The 14,834-nt window shown below is 39.7% G+C and overlaps 1 protein-coding gene across 2 annotated transcripts; it reads left to right on the top strand.

Moving 5' to 3' along the window:
• Positions 1-537: 537 nt before the first annotated feature.
• On the top strand, positions 538-14,167 carry map2k4b (mitogen-activated protein kinase kinase 4b). 2 transcript variants are annotated; one of them, XM_062442382.1, is made up of 13 exons: positions 538-734; positions 3,005-3,040; positions 4,526-4,558; positions 5,825-5,927; positions 7,038-7,212; positions 8,352-8,471; positions 8,589-8,708; positions 8,807-8,858; positions 9,062-9,189; positions 10,202-10,279; positions 10,411-10,559; positions 10,750-10,795; positions 11,699-14,167. In XM_062442382.1, the coding sequence occupies exons 1-13, from the start codon at positions 617-619 to the stop codon at positions 11,810-11,812; spliced, it is 1,272 nt and encodes a 423-aa protein (XP_062298366.1). In that variant the 5' UTR covers positions 538-616; the 3' UTR covers positions 11,813-14,167. The 2 variants fall into 2 exon arrangements, with proteins under 2 accessions (XP_062298366.1, XP_062298367.1); XM_062442383.1 differs by lacking the exon at positions 4,526-4,558.
• The last annotated feature ends 667 nt before the right edge of the window (positions 14,168-14,834 follow it).

Genomic DNA, 14,834 nt, shown 5'->3' with positions numbered 1-14,834 from the left:
TAAAGCCTGTCAGTCCGCAGGTGTGCATGATGTATAATTATGGGTGAGTTTCAGCTAATACATATAGACATCAGATATAGCCATCTCCATGACAACTGAGCAAGCTCCATCCACTAATGAAGACAGTGAGATGAGCTCTAAAAAGCTGGTAAAAGATAGATAGATAGATAGATAGATAGATAGATAGACAGATAGATTAAAGTGTAAATGAAGTATAGTATGTTAGCTGTATGATTCAAACAGAACATGAACCAAGAAAGACAAAGTGCCATATAGTATAGTAAGACATGGGAATGTGGTGACCACAGATAAAGATGGGGTTATAATATGTAGAATGTGCTGATTTCCACATATGAAAGAAATATGCACTAAGCACATAGACTGTATATAAGTATTTATTATTTATGTACAGTCTATGATTGAGCGGAAGGCAAAAATCGTGATTAATTGTATTTCCGACAGCCCGTGAAGGCAGCACCGACACAGACGTGGCCGTGGTGCGGCTGCTGCGTTCAGGTGTCGCACTGTCCCGTCCGCAGGCAGAGAGGGCGAAGTTTCACTCGGTTTCAGTATGTGCACTGCAGCCTGAGCGCTGCTGCCGGAATCCAACACAACAATGGCGACTCCCAGTCCTGACAGCAACTCCAGCAGCTCCAGCAGCTCCAACAGCAGCAGCACCGCAGGATCCACGTCGCACCAGTTTCACCAGCAGACACAGAGCAGCAGCATGCAAGGTAGGCGGCCACGGCCCTTATCTCCTACTTTTCTCTTTTATCTCAACACTGTGGAGTTAGTAAGGAAAGGTAGCTTGTAGCTTCCCAGAAGCAGAGACACTATAGTCAAGAAAGGCAAAATAATCCCAAGTCTTCCGGTCAGTATTTCAAAATAAAATCATTGCATGATCTAGTTCAGTGGTTCCCAACTTGGGGGGCGGACCCCCAGAAGGTGTCACTGGATTGATCTTAAGGGGTCGTAAAATAACAGGACAGCAGAAAAAAACATATTTCGGACACCTTTGTAAAAAAAAAAAAAAAAAAAGTCCCACATTTTTTGCTTTATTTTTTATGAATTTCTGTATTTTATTACTTCAACCCTTTACAATTAATTTAAAGTGAAATCAGGCCTCTTTCATTTGAACAGGTAGACAATGCTACATATGATGAGGGTCCCAGTTACAATTAGTTTAATTTTAAGGGGTCACAAGACAAAAGATTGGGAACAGGTACTCTCGTTTTTAATGATATTCTGGTTAATTATAGACAAAAATCAGACTTATTGTGGTTCTTTTAAGTTTTGTTGTGAAATGAGCTGGGCATTTTAAACTGATGTACCAGTCTTTTGACTAGTACATCTCAAACTCATTCACATGAAAGACCCCCTAAACTGACACAAATTAGACCAAGAACCCCCATCTGATAAGATTTTTGTTGTATTACAGAGAGTGTTTGAATCCTATGACCAAAACTGTCACACAATTTGTAATTGAGGGAATGAAACTGAGGGGAAAAAAAGTATTCCTCTTTTTGCTGGGGACCCAATGGAACCCACTCAAGACCTCTGGGTGTCCCTAGACCCCACTTTGAGAACCACTGCTTTAGAAAATGTAGTGGGCTCTTTTTATGGAAACTTAACCAAGACTGTGAATGGGCACTACAGTGTTAGAAGTAAGGCCACACAACCTACAACTATTGTTTATTATTGAACTATTCTGCTTGTGTGTGTTGGTAATATAGTAGCTTTATGTTAGGTGAAGGCAGCGTTTAGTCAGCTCTATGCTTTTATACTGAAGGCAGACTGGGACAGTTTCCGCTGCCGCTGCATCTTCTTGTGCGGAGCTTGAAGCAGCTGCATGAAACTACTAGGCTACCAGGTTAGCAGTGATGCTGTAGCTGCTGTGTAGCTGGAGTGTAACCAGGCCTGTTGTGGCACAGTGAAGTGTTGTCTTTCCTCAGTTTCATTAGAAACAAACTCCAAAAGTATTACACCGTAAAGATGCATTCACTGAAGTCTATTCAGCGACATTAAAAGCACTAGTTGAACAGTTAGGCTGCTAGAGTAGCGAGCAGCACGCCAGGCCTCAGCCTGCTACTGTTAACATTTACTCTGTTTGTGCAAAGAAAGTGTTCAAATATGACTATTAAAGTTAGCTGTGCTGCAGTAATGACTGCTACATTCACTGTGTTAACCTTCATTGTTCACTGCTTTCATTAATGGCTTCAGTCGTCTGTCACTGTTGTTAATTCTGTCGAGATTTGTTCCCGTTTCATGAAGTGAGAGTAAAAGAATAAACAGCTCAGTGTTTACTACAGAAGTCCTTCAGTGTGTCTATCATGTGTTCATTGATACACCGCAGCTTTGTAATTCTAGCTACATGACATGTTTTTAGTGAAGACACCTAGCCACCCGAGTCCAAACTCTGAATCCATTATCGGACAGGAAGCCAAGCCTCGTCGCGGCCAAAAGCTGCAGAAGCTAAATCATATTTTTTACAAACGATATTTCTGTCCCAGCAGTTGTCTATAAGATGCTGTGAGTCACAGTAATGTCCGCTAATATGACTCATAATGGAGTATGGTAAACAGCAGGAACCGTCCACAGCTAATGTAGATGATATTTAACCATTAACGATCATTTGGAATCAAATTCTGTGTGTAACGTTAGTGATAGACCGTATCACTCTTTATATCTCCACACACTGTCTATGTATAAATCATTATATTTAGTTTGTGGTAAACCGGTTTTTATACTGTAAGTTTTTAGTTTCTGTTCAAAATGTCGTGAAAAACAGACGAAGAGCACGTCAGGCATGGTCGTGTCCGATAATGGATGTGTTAATAGCTGCTTGGTAACGGATGGCTTTTCCATTGATTGATTTAGTCCTAGCACCTATAACCTAATAAACAGTAGCAGCACAGTGGTGTATCCAGTGGTCAGCTGATCTGAGTTGCATTTTCTTACTCTGTGGCAGATGTATAATATCAAATGTTTTATCTAAACCTTACAGAAACCAACACCTGCTGGAGATGTCAAAATGAAACAGGTATTCACATTTATTTTACTAGGTATTATTCTGCTGTTGGAGGTTATTTGTTTTACATTGTGTTTGTTTAGGCCACATCTCTACAAAGAGTTCAATGAAATGTTCCCTATTCACCCTTTTCTTATCTTTTTTTTGTTTCAAACTTAATTTTTTTGTATTTCTGTTCATTCTGCATTTATATCCACTATATATCTGCATGTTAAGTATGTTTACATATCCACAGTAGACAGACCCCATTTAATGAGACCGCATCAAGCAGACCCCCTCTATGAGTGTTTTGGTTGTTTCATAAATAACGGCACTGAAGTGCTAATTGTAAGGAGCCAAGACAATCAAATAGTCATTTTAATGTATTCTGTTATTTGGCTGGAACTGATGAAACATGTTGAAAGATAACTGCAGCATTCTGCTCAGGATGCAATGAAACCACACGTAAAGCTGAACTGCAGTGTAAAACCCACTTTTGTGACCTCAGTACTCTGCAGTTATGTCGTGATTCAGTCACGTAGCATCCCCAACCGAAATGTTAGGAGGAAAAAACAAACACATTGTTGTGACTTTACAGATAATGCTTTTTTATTCTCAATTTGCCAAAGATAAGCAATGTATGACCTAATCAATGACTGAGGAGTTCAGTATGCTCCACAAGCAACACAACAGGCTCATTTTCAGTCTGACCCACTTTACCCCTCGTTGCTCGTTTATCGTTGTTTTCTTTGCTATCGCCAAAACGGAGGAAATTTGCAAGCTTTGCTGAATAGATCACCGCTGGACCGACCCATCTCAGAACCAGTGTGTGGAAACATTTGAAAGTGGATAAAAGCTGTTAGCTGATGTTGTAAAAACGCGACCGACAACAGTAACGTTAGCTTGTTACTCAAGTGAGGCAGTGGAGGAAACGAATATGAACAAAATGCTGTCAATTCTACAATTTAGGGATTAGTTTGGGTTTAAGCTACATGTGTTTGAATAACTTCGTATGAATTACATGTTAGTTTGTTACAGTTTGGAATAATGACACATCTTTCGGACAGTTTTTTCATGCAAGAGTTCATGGTGTTGCACTTGGCTGTACTCACGAACAAATTGCGGAAGTAGTTGTGTAAAGAATGGGAAAGAAATGTGAGAGAACTTCAAATATTACCTACTCGGGGATGATTGTGTTGATTGTCTGTTTCAGAAAGTTACAGAAATGATCTAATATAGCTCCCCCTAATTATGCCATTGGAAAGGGGGTGTCACACTCTTTTAGACAGTCCAACAATCAGCTTATTTGCAGCATACTGAGGCCTCAATGTGCACAGTGCTGAGGTCACGAATGAAGCTTGGCAGCACACTGACTCAGACCTCCTTTACCAATTGAATCAGTTTCTAAGTAACCCGCCCTGTATTCCACTTTCAGACACATGCTGGGATGGCACTTGATAATAATGCACTCACACTTAAACAAACCCTAAGAAAATGTATGTGTTTTCTTTACTTCAGGGTTTCAGATAAGCCTGTCTGGAGTATCCCAAAGTAAGCAATAGACTCGCACACAAAGCACACTGACCTCTACTCTTTGTGGGTATACCTCAGTAGTCTACAGTGGTTTCATTCCCTCACTCTCTTTCATTGAGCTCCTGTTCACTGATTGGCTGACAGCTAGGCGTACTGTTGCCCGGTTACTGTTCCGCGATGATGATGATGAGCTCCAGATTATTGATGTGTTCATCATGCTCATATTTAATTGGGTTAAACAAGGGAAAGGAAGCCACTGTATACTATTGAAACAGCCTGTGTGGTGCTCTGGTAGTTGGGGAGTCTGTCCACTGTTCACTGCTATCAACTGTTACCAATTCAGTTATGGCCAAGAGAGATTCATTTGCACCGGGGCTTTAAAGGTTAAGGGTTCTGTTTGCACTCGAGCTGGTTGAACAGGGCATGGCAAAGTGGACTCAACACTTAAACTCAGCACTTTTCACAATGGCTAAACCTAATCATCAATTATAGTCTTGATATACTGTCACCGGTGTCAGAATACACCTGAATCAACTTAACTGTCACATAATTGAGTGTAATTCCTCTTGACTTTGAATGAAGTGCTATCTAAGTGTTGGGTCACTTTGATACCTCAAGGGAACTGTTCAGGTTTGAATTGCACATTTTAAAACCAAAAAAGTTATCAATGGAGATGTTTTGGACAGGGATTCCCAACATCACTAGCCTGCAGTAGGCTCTTTTTGGCAACCAACAATTCAAATAACTTGCACAAATACATAATTGGGAAGAAATTGTAAACTACATGGCTAAAAAGAGCTGGAGCAGTAGTCTTGTGTGATGTTTGGGAACCCTTGTGTGGGCACTTCGATTGTGTTCAAAATGCATTTTGTGCTTCCTCTGATATTGATAAGAGCTTGAGATAACCCAAAGGTCACTCTGTTTGTGATAGAGGCGCTTATAGGCTTGATTTTTTTTCCCCCAACATGGGAAGATAAAATCACCTTGATGCCACAGCAGTTTACTCCTCATCATTCTTTAAAGACCTGTTTGCTAGATTTATTTGCACAAAGCACAATCATGCGGAGTCACCTTAAATCTTTGATTTTGCTTATTGCACATGTGAAGGCTTATCCCAAGTGTGTGTATAGATTGAAGATATGGAGGTAAGAGGAACATTTTATCACACTGTGTCTGCTGCATATCCTCACATAGCCCCCCCCCCGTTTGCACCAGCTGGTAGAGCCCACAGTGTGGTGTGCATGTTGTGGGAATTTGGATCTGTTTCTTTCTTTGTCCTGTCAGGTAAACGTAGAGCTCTGAAGCTGAATTTCGCCAACCCTCCAGTGAAACCGGCCTCCAGGCTCCCGCTCAATCCAACGCCCCCCTCTTTTCAGAACCCTCACATGTGAGTAGAGATAGGTTCCAATCACAGTCCTGTTATTGTCAAGGGCTGGTGTTTCCTATCTTTTGGCTTTGGAGCTTATACGTCTTCTCAAATTGCTGACACCAATGCTGATTTCCTTCTTGTTTTTATTATAAAATCTCTGCTTCCTCCATTAACTTCATCTTAGAAGCCCAAATTACTAGACACCTTTTAATGAACCACATGTAACCCCTATCCTACAGACCCAGACAGGTGTCAAGGGAGAAAAAATAGTAATAGTTGTAATAGTAGTAGTGGTTTTAGTAAAAATGTCTCTATGATTATTGGATGGATTGCCATGAAATTTGGTTAACCCACATGTTTAAGGGATGATGAAGATGTGCAACTTTGTTCATCAGGCAAAATCTAAAGTATATTTAAGTAGCTCCGTTCACAATAAAAACACACTTTATTAAATCAATATCAATAAAATGATGTTGTTCATGGTCTGACAACTGTCCCTGATTGGTTTGCTCTGTATTAACATGTGCACAGCTAACTGATTGTAGACAAAGCTGGTCAATATCACTGGAACAACGTCCAATTTAGCATCATAAATGCAAGACAAATGCAATGAATGTCATAACCTAAAGATATTAACATAAAGGAATGAAACTACTATTCCGAAGGCGTCTCGACAACAACAACAAACAGCTACTAGCCTAATGCTAACACTCAGGGTGCTCCTTTAACCTCCAACTTAAGTTCCTGCTGTTACAGTTGGTTGTCATTAATTTAAGAGTACAGTTTAGTATACTTTTTTCTTCTTTCATTTCATCTAACAATCTTGCACCCATGAGTGAATAAAACAACAGTCCATACAGTTACACCATGATAGTGTCCTCAAGCCCTTTGTAATCTGAGGCAAAGTAGTCTTTGTCCATTTTACTGTCTTTGTCCCACAATTTCATGGAACCTTTCTTCTTCACATTCAAAAAAAGCTCAGGAATTACCGATGAAATATTTAACACATCGACATTAATCTGTAATGAATGATTATATCATGGCTCCACACTGTCTGTCTCTCTGTCGTCCTTCCTCCTGCTCTGTCCTCAATGATAACCCTCACTGTCCTGTCTCACGGTTCTCCAGAGAGCGTCTGCGAACACACAGTATCGAGTCGTCGGGGAAGCTTAAGATCTCTCCAGAGCAGCATTGTGACTTCACCGCAGAGGACCTGAGAGACCTCGGGGAGATTGGTCGCGGGGCATATGGCTCCGTCAACAAGATGGTCCACAAGCCCACGGGCCAGATCATGGCAGTCAAGGTGACTCCATTAAACCAATACACACTCCATGCTTGTGTTTTATTCAACCGAAAAATTTTAAGATTTGTCAGTTTGGAAAGCATGCTCACAGTTCTAACAAAACTGAGTTGAGGGAAATAAGCCGCAAGACAGGTGGATGGTGTTAGCTTTGGATTATGTGTGGAAACTTCTAGAATCAGACATTGCTTATTTGAGTTTACATCCAAGCAAACTAAACCACACTGCAGCACAAAATACTGAAATCCTGAAAATGTCTCTAAATGATTCCTGTGAAATCACTCAGGAGTCGCTCACTGTCACTTTTAACGGTCTACATGTTCAGAGCAGAGTTCTGTAGTTTCAGGAAGTGAAGAGTGAAAGTATCAATGTCTTAGCTTTCTAGGACAGGTTCTTTTTTGAAGTAGGAAGTGAAAAGTGTGCATACTCCCTCAGGCCCAGATATTGTTTTTTTCCACTGTTAACAAATTAAAGGACAGGTTCACAGTTTTATCAATTGTGTCTTAAAACACCAGTCAGGTGTCCATATTAGCTCCAGATCAACTTTTAAATACATTTTTACACAGTAGGAGGACTGTAGATTCTGTCTTCCATCACTTACATTGTAAGAGCATTGTGAAGAAACACAGAAGGGTCAGTATGAACAGGAGGAATGGTTACAGCAACTTATGTCAATGTTCATTTGGTGTTGACATCCTGAAATACTCACTAGAACACCAAATGTGGATTAATCCGCCACTGAAAATAGTCCCCAACAAATGCGCTTTTTCTTCCTGTTTGAGTAACGTTTGTTTAAAACCACAGTGACCAGCTGATATAGAAAATGACTGAGCCAATTTCATTAAAAAATTAAATTGTATTTATGAGTTGTTATTAAAGGATTATCTTCAATAAGAACCAATGGGCTTGCGGCTGAGTGCCACAGACAGGGTAGGGAAGTTAGACTGTATTAACATCCACATTCTAAAAAGCATTAGAAGTCATGAAAGTCACATTCATTTTGCCTTCCTCTTGTACCTATATTACAGAAGAATGCATGGACTAATGACTCTGCTCTAACAGATCTCCAGAGATACTATAATGGAGTTGAGTGCAGTGTTTGGAAATGTGAATGTCTTGTGTGTGTGCTCTCCATCCTTCAGAGGATTCGCTCCACCGTGGACGAGAAGGAGCAGAAGCAGCTGCTGATGGATCTCGACGTGGTGATGAGGAGTAGCGACTGTCCCTACATCGTTCAGTTCTACGGCGCTCTCTTCAGAGAGGTCCGACACACCCAGCACCACGTCATTCTCAAGTCTTTTTTATAGTGATATGTGATCAATCATGGTTTGACCCAGCAGATGTTAATCAGAAACTAACTGTCCTCTGTGTGTTTTCAGGGGGACTGTTGGATTTGTATGGAGCTTATGTCTACCTCATTAGACAAATTCTACAAATATGTATATTGTGCATTAGATGACGTCATTCCAGAGGAAATATTAGGCAAAATAACATTAGCAGTGAGTACATGATCCACTTCTTATTGACACATTTATTTTCATACCATGCACCATCAGAACCTGACTGAAGATGATGTGTTTTATTTCTACTTCAACAGACCGTTAAAGCACTGAACCACTTAAAAGAAAACTTGAAAATAATTCACAGAGGTAAGATTACCACATTTACTTTATGTGTTGACATATGACCTGAATTTTGTCCCGTCTAAAAGCTCATTGACAGAATTTTAATTTTGACATCCTTGCAAAGGTTTTAAATGTCAAAACATTCATCTTGGTATTTACCTTCAAACCCCAGTTCCATTTATGTTACTCTATTACTGAATACAATTGTCCTTTTTCTCTCATTTCAGACATCAAACCTTCCAACATTCTAATGGACCGAAGGGGAAATATCAAGCTGTGTGATTTCGGCATCAGCGGTCAGCTGGTGGACTCCATAGCCAAGACCAGAGACGCAGGCTGCAGGCCTTACATGGCGGTAAGTAATGAGCAGTAAATAACTGTCTGTTCAGTCACTGCAGGTCAAGGCTACAAGGCATTTCACAGATAAGTCAGTTACACTGAATTGGTGACAAAATCTAAAATTATGTGGTTTTAAGTTTTTTCACAACCCCCCCCACCCAAAAAAAAAAAAAAAAAAAAAAAACTGGGAAAAAATATTTGCAACAATCTTTTTTTCCATGACAAAGACGATGAGACGAAACAGACCATGAAACAAAAACTGAATAAATCTCATACAACATTTATGTGTTATAAATAGAACGAAAGAAACTTAAATCAAAGTCTAGATATATTTCCATTGATAAATCAAAAGGAGGTGATATCACATTAAGACTGTTTTTAGAATGGTAGACATTAGTCGATCGACTGAAAATGAATTGGAAACTATTTGACTATTTTCCAAGCATTAGGCGGTGTCAGCTTTTTTTAATGTAATGATTTAATGTTTTTGTCTTTGTCTTGTTTTAAGCTCTAAGACAGAACAAGATTTGTAGATGTCACCTTAATGTTTGTCATTTTCTTTGACTACCAATTAAAAACTGATTTGAAATAAGAAAAGTTGGTTAAATAAAACTGAAACTCATATGGACTTTTGATCTCAGGACCAAGATGAAATTTAAAGATACTAGAATCACTCAACACTATGGGTCAGATGTTTCACCATGAGCCTTCAGAACAGCTCACTGCTCCATGGCACAGATTCTTCAAATGTGTGGAATTCTCCTGGAAGGGATGAACAGCATTCTTCCAAAAAATATTCCCTCATTTGGTGTTTTATGACAGTAGTGGCAAGTGCTGTCTAACATTTGACTCCAAGAAGTTCTGGGTGTGAGATTAAGCTCAACACCCATATCAATCAACACGTTAGATCTTTCCCTCGTAGACCCTGACCTCTGACCTACCCATGGAAGGTGAAAGCCATAAAACCTACCCTGTGGGGGTCAGTGAAGTATCTCAGTATCACAGAGTCTGTTGTTGTGTGTTTTCAGCCTGAAAGGATAGACCCCAGTGCTTCCAGACAAGGCTACGATGTCCGGTCAGATGTATGGAGCTTGGGAATCACCCTGGTAAGACAAATAATGTCGTCAGCTTCAAAATGAAACCTCATCTTTTGTTATGTCTAAAAGAGTTAACATCAGAACTACAACAGTCCAGCGTGTCAGTCCATCACAGGTCTGTGGTTTGTGTTTGCTTTCAGTACGAGCTGGCCACAGGAAGGTTTCCTTACCCCAAGTGGAACAGTGTTTTTGATCAGCTGACACAAGTGGTGAAAGGAGAGCCTCCTCACCTCAGCAACTCAGAGGAGAGGCAGTTCTCCCCCAAGTTCATCAACTTTGTTAACCTATGGTAAGCACCATTACATAAAACACTGCATCATATATTCACAAATACAATCAGTAGAGGTAGTTTCAGAGAATCCTAGGAGTTCAGTCAAGTGGTCCTTGAGGCCCTTTGTGTTTCACACAGTGCTTATCTTCATGCTAATCTAAAGTAGACTTTAATCTGCCACTAAATACTTCTTTCTTTTTCTGTCCAGCCTTACAAAGGATGAATCAAAAAGGCCAAAGTACAAGGAGCTTCTGGTAAGTTCTTACACCACACTATATTAAAATGATCCTTTCTTCAGTCCCTTCGGACATGCCCAGATAAAAGTTAAATATCAATGCCATGAAGTGTCATTAACACCAGGTGTTTTAAACTGAAATTTCTCAAATCAGGTGCACACATTTGTTTGTAAAGAGCTTCTTAATGTTGGTGCGCACTGTGCATTGGTTTTCCTGCTGAGAGGATCGATACCACTCACATGCCTGTATGCTAAATATGAAGCTTCAACCAGCAGGTGGTTAGTTCAGTTTACATCCATTTTTGTTGAGATTAGAAGTGCTGTAAGCAGATTTAGTTACCTTTGGACAGAGCCAGGCTAGTTGTTTTCCCATGTTTTCAGTCTTTACGCTAAGCTAACCAGCTGTTGGCTTCAGTATTGATTGGACAGATATGAAAGTGTTATCCATCGTGACCTCTCTACAAGAAAGCTAATGAGCTTATTTCCCAAACAACAGAAAGATAATGGAATATAATAAAATAGAAAGATAGAAGTATATATTTTTATATTTAAAAGGAGAGTGAATATTGGATGTAACTTCATCAGGCGGTTAGACACAGATGCTAATGTTGTTCTGTGTCTGCTGGATGTGTAAATAGGCAACTATTTGCCATATCAAATTTATAAGGTGAAGTTATATCAGTGTTGTGTTTACAGCTCGCTGCACTGCCCCCAAGTGGCGAAAATGAGTCAAGACAAAGCAAGGATAAATATATTGTTAAAAATGTCGGCTTTTCCAGAATTTTGCTATTGTTAAAATGTATTTTAGTTGAGTATATGCAGTATTGTTGATCTTATTTTCCTGCGAACCAGTTAAACATTTATTTCAAGTTCCTAATGTCACACAATCCATCCTGAAGCCCTGTCTCTCTCTCTCTTCCAGAAACACTCCTTCATTCTGATGTATGAGGAGCGTTTCGTGGACGTCGCCAGTTACGTGTGCCGCATCCTGGATCAGATCCCCGCCTCTCCCATCTCTCCTATGTATGTGGACTGAGGGAGTTTGGCAGGGAAGGGGGAGGGGGGGGGGGTCACCCAACATGTGGTGGGTGGGACACTAAGCTTTGTGATGCGACGCTTGACATCTTAGCCCTCAGAGTTAACGTAGGATCACCTGTTTAATCACATGTTCCAAAGAACAAAGGAACTAAGTCCAAATTGCCCAGTGCAATGAGATGAATATTGTTAAGCAAACTCTTCCACCTCCCATCACCTCATTTTAAAGTCAGTGAAACCTAAAATATTATCATCCATCTTCAGCCAGAAAAACTTGAAGACATAACATTGTCTCAGTAAAATGCAATGCATCCTTTTATGTGAGGAAAAATGAACAGAGTATACGTATATATATACTTGAACTCGTTGTACACAAATACAGAATTTACCAAATAAAATGTTGAACAGTGTACGCTCATGACGTATGAACAAAAATAGACACTTATTGGATTGTACATTGTGGACTGTGTGTATGCATTTGTGTGTTCACGTCTGAATTGTTGACATGTAAGGATGTATGCCGACAGACCTACTGTCTAAACACACACACACACACACACACACACACACACACACACACTCTCTCTCTAATCATCACGCAGTTTGTTGCGGGCACCTTCACTCATGGTAAATGAATGAGTATGGAAAAAGTGTTTGTATCTGGAAAGCTCATGGATTCGGTAGCGTGGCTTTACTTCTTTTTTTTTTTTGTGGTTTGTTTTCAATATGCAATCTGTGAGAGTTTGTCTTGACACGTGATATGGGACAATATACATTTCTCACTTCCAACGTTAGCCTCAGTTTGCACTTCTCTTGTTACTTCATTACATGAGCCACAAAGCTAATTCAAAAAAGCTAATACTAAAGATTTTAAGGGTTGGGGGGCGGGAGGGAATTGAGTCCCACATTGTAACCCTGTTTCCTTATCCAAAAAAGGGTTAGCTTTTTTTAAAGATTTATATCATATCCACCCAATCTGAATCTGAAGGAAAGAAAGTTGTGAATAACTCAAACTTAAAGATCTGAAATGATCTTTGTTGGCTGGGAAGACAGAAACGCACAGTTTTGAGTGGCAGTCTAATAAATGTTCACCATCGAGCTACAATCTGACTATGAAATGATTAGCATAAAATATGAACTGTGAACTAACATGTTACCTGCTTAATTTTACAACTTATTTTAAAAAGTTGTAAACATGGAGGTTCAACTGGGAGATTGTGTCATTTTAGCTGTTACTAAATCACGTTAATTAGCAACAACTTATATAATTAGCTGTTGGTCATCCGTTAAAGCTTCAGTGATACCTGTTAACTAAATGTTTTCTATATTGCTAATAAAAAAATTAAACAATAGATTCAGTAAGAGAATAGGAGTGTGTCATTAGCATAGGAGTTCAGTGAAGACAGGTATTTTGCTAACTGGGCCCAGCTACAGAAATTATCTGACCTTTCAAATTTTTTTTACGGTACAAAAACATTAATATAGAAAAACATAACTGATAAAACTTTTCAAATGTTGGTTCAAATCATACAGAATAGGCAAGGAGATATGTCGCGTCAAGCTAACGTTAGTTTGTTTAGACACGGAGTCAGAACTTGGTATGCGAGTAAAAATCGTTTAAATTATGCAGTGGAAAAAATGGTTTTAATTCAGATGGACTGTCTCTGAAAATTCTAGAAAAATACTTTCAAACATCCCGCATCACAGATTTATATTTTAGGAAAGAAGATACTTCTGTAGCTCAAGTGTAATGACATGACAATACATGAGAGGTACAAACTGGGGCTAAATCCAATGTTACCTTGCCTGATGTAAAGTGACTTCAGGACATTATTTCCACTGATGTAAATGTGTATGTATATAGTACATCTAATCTGCTGTTCCTGGCAGGTTCTGCTTGACAGTTCAGGCTCATTCCTAAACACGGAGATGATCAAATCAAGTGGTGAAGAAATTACAGTGCTAGGCGCAGAATAATAATGTGGTTTCAGTTTGAGAATGAGCCTTAATGCTCCCCAGCAGCCTGTCATAGCACTGTACGGTTAAACTGCTCATCCACACTGATCACAGATCCACCATGCTGCAATACAAAGCCAAACAGCAATAACTACATCTTTAAAAAAAAATCCTGGCACAGGTTTCCTGTTGAGAGAAAAATGACACCCTATAAATGCTGCTAAATGACATACTGTTCACCTATGTACCAACAACACAACTGTCAGGAGAGGAGGAAGATCCACTCCTTACATAGTTACTGCTGTTTGACTTCTTAGGTTACCATAGATACAGCATGTTCCTCCGTGACTTGGCATGTCTCTTTTCTGGCTTGCACTGATGATAGAATGTCGTCCCCCCCCCCCCCCCCCCCCCCCCCCCCCCCCCCCCCCCCCGCCCCCCACCGCTAAAACATGTATCACACTTGGGATGCGTCCCTATAGTTAAAAGGGCATCCCCTGGCCTGACATCAGGGGGCAGGCGAGGGGAAGGCTGCAACTTGAGACTATTGAGATTCACCCACTCCCTCTCAGAAAGCCACGTCTACCCGCACAATGGAAGTGAGTGGACAAACATCACACAACTAGGAGTTAGTTCCATAACCAAACTGTATGGATGGTCCTTCCAAGTTGGGACATTGTAATGACCTTTATTTTAATACATGACTTTAAAGGCTAGTAATGGTCACTCCCCTTTTTAAATTTTTTTTTTTTTTTTTTTACATTCAACAAATTCATTGAAAAGACCAAACCAAAACCAATCATTTTTCAGTTGGTAGTTTTTAGCAAGCATAACTAGTGCACTTGTTAGGGGTAAATTTAAAGAGCAAAGTGAGTTGACAATATGCAAATAATAGAATATAGACAGTCTTATCCTTTAAATGTGCAAATGCCAATAATGTAAAGTAATGAAATGTAATATAGCCTATACAAGAATAAGCCAAGAATACATAGTAACGTGAGTCAACTATTGATCATAATACAAGATCAGTTGATATTTTATGGGACTGTCCAGAGTATTTACTGTTA

The sequence above is a fragment of the Scomber scombrus genome, chromosome 21, assembly GCF_963691925.1.
Source record: "Scomber scombrus chromosome 21, fScoSco1.1, whole genome shotgun sequence".
NCBI classification, from domain to species: Eukaryota; Metazoa; Chordata; class Actinopteri; order Scombriformes; family Scombridae; genus Scomber; species Scomber scombrus.
Note: the sequence above shows the minus strand (reverse complement) of the source record. Positions and strands in the feature narration are given on the sequence as shown.

Bases quoted from the DNA above. Each gene is read 5' to 3' on its own strand.
- map2k4b (XM_062442382.1), top strand. From the start codon at position 617: ATGGCGACTCCCAGTCCTGACAGCAACTCCAGCAGCTCCAGCAGCTCC. The intron at 3,041-4,525 runs GTATTCACATTT...TCTTTACTTCAG, and splicing joins GAGATGTCAAAATGAAACAG to GGTTTCAGATAAGCCTGTCT. The intron at 4,559-5,824 runs GTAAGCAATAGA...TTGTCCTGTCAG, and splicing joins CCTGTCTGGAGTATCCCAAA to GTAAACGTAGAGCTCTGAAG.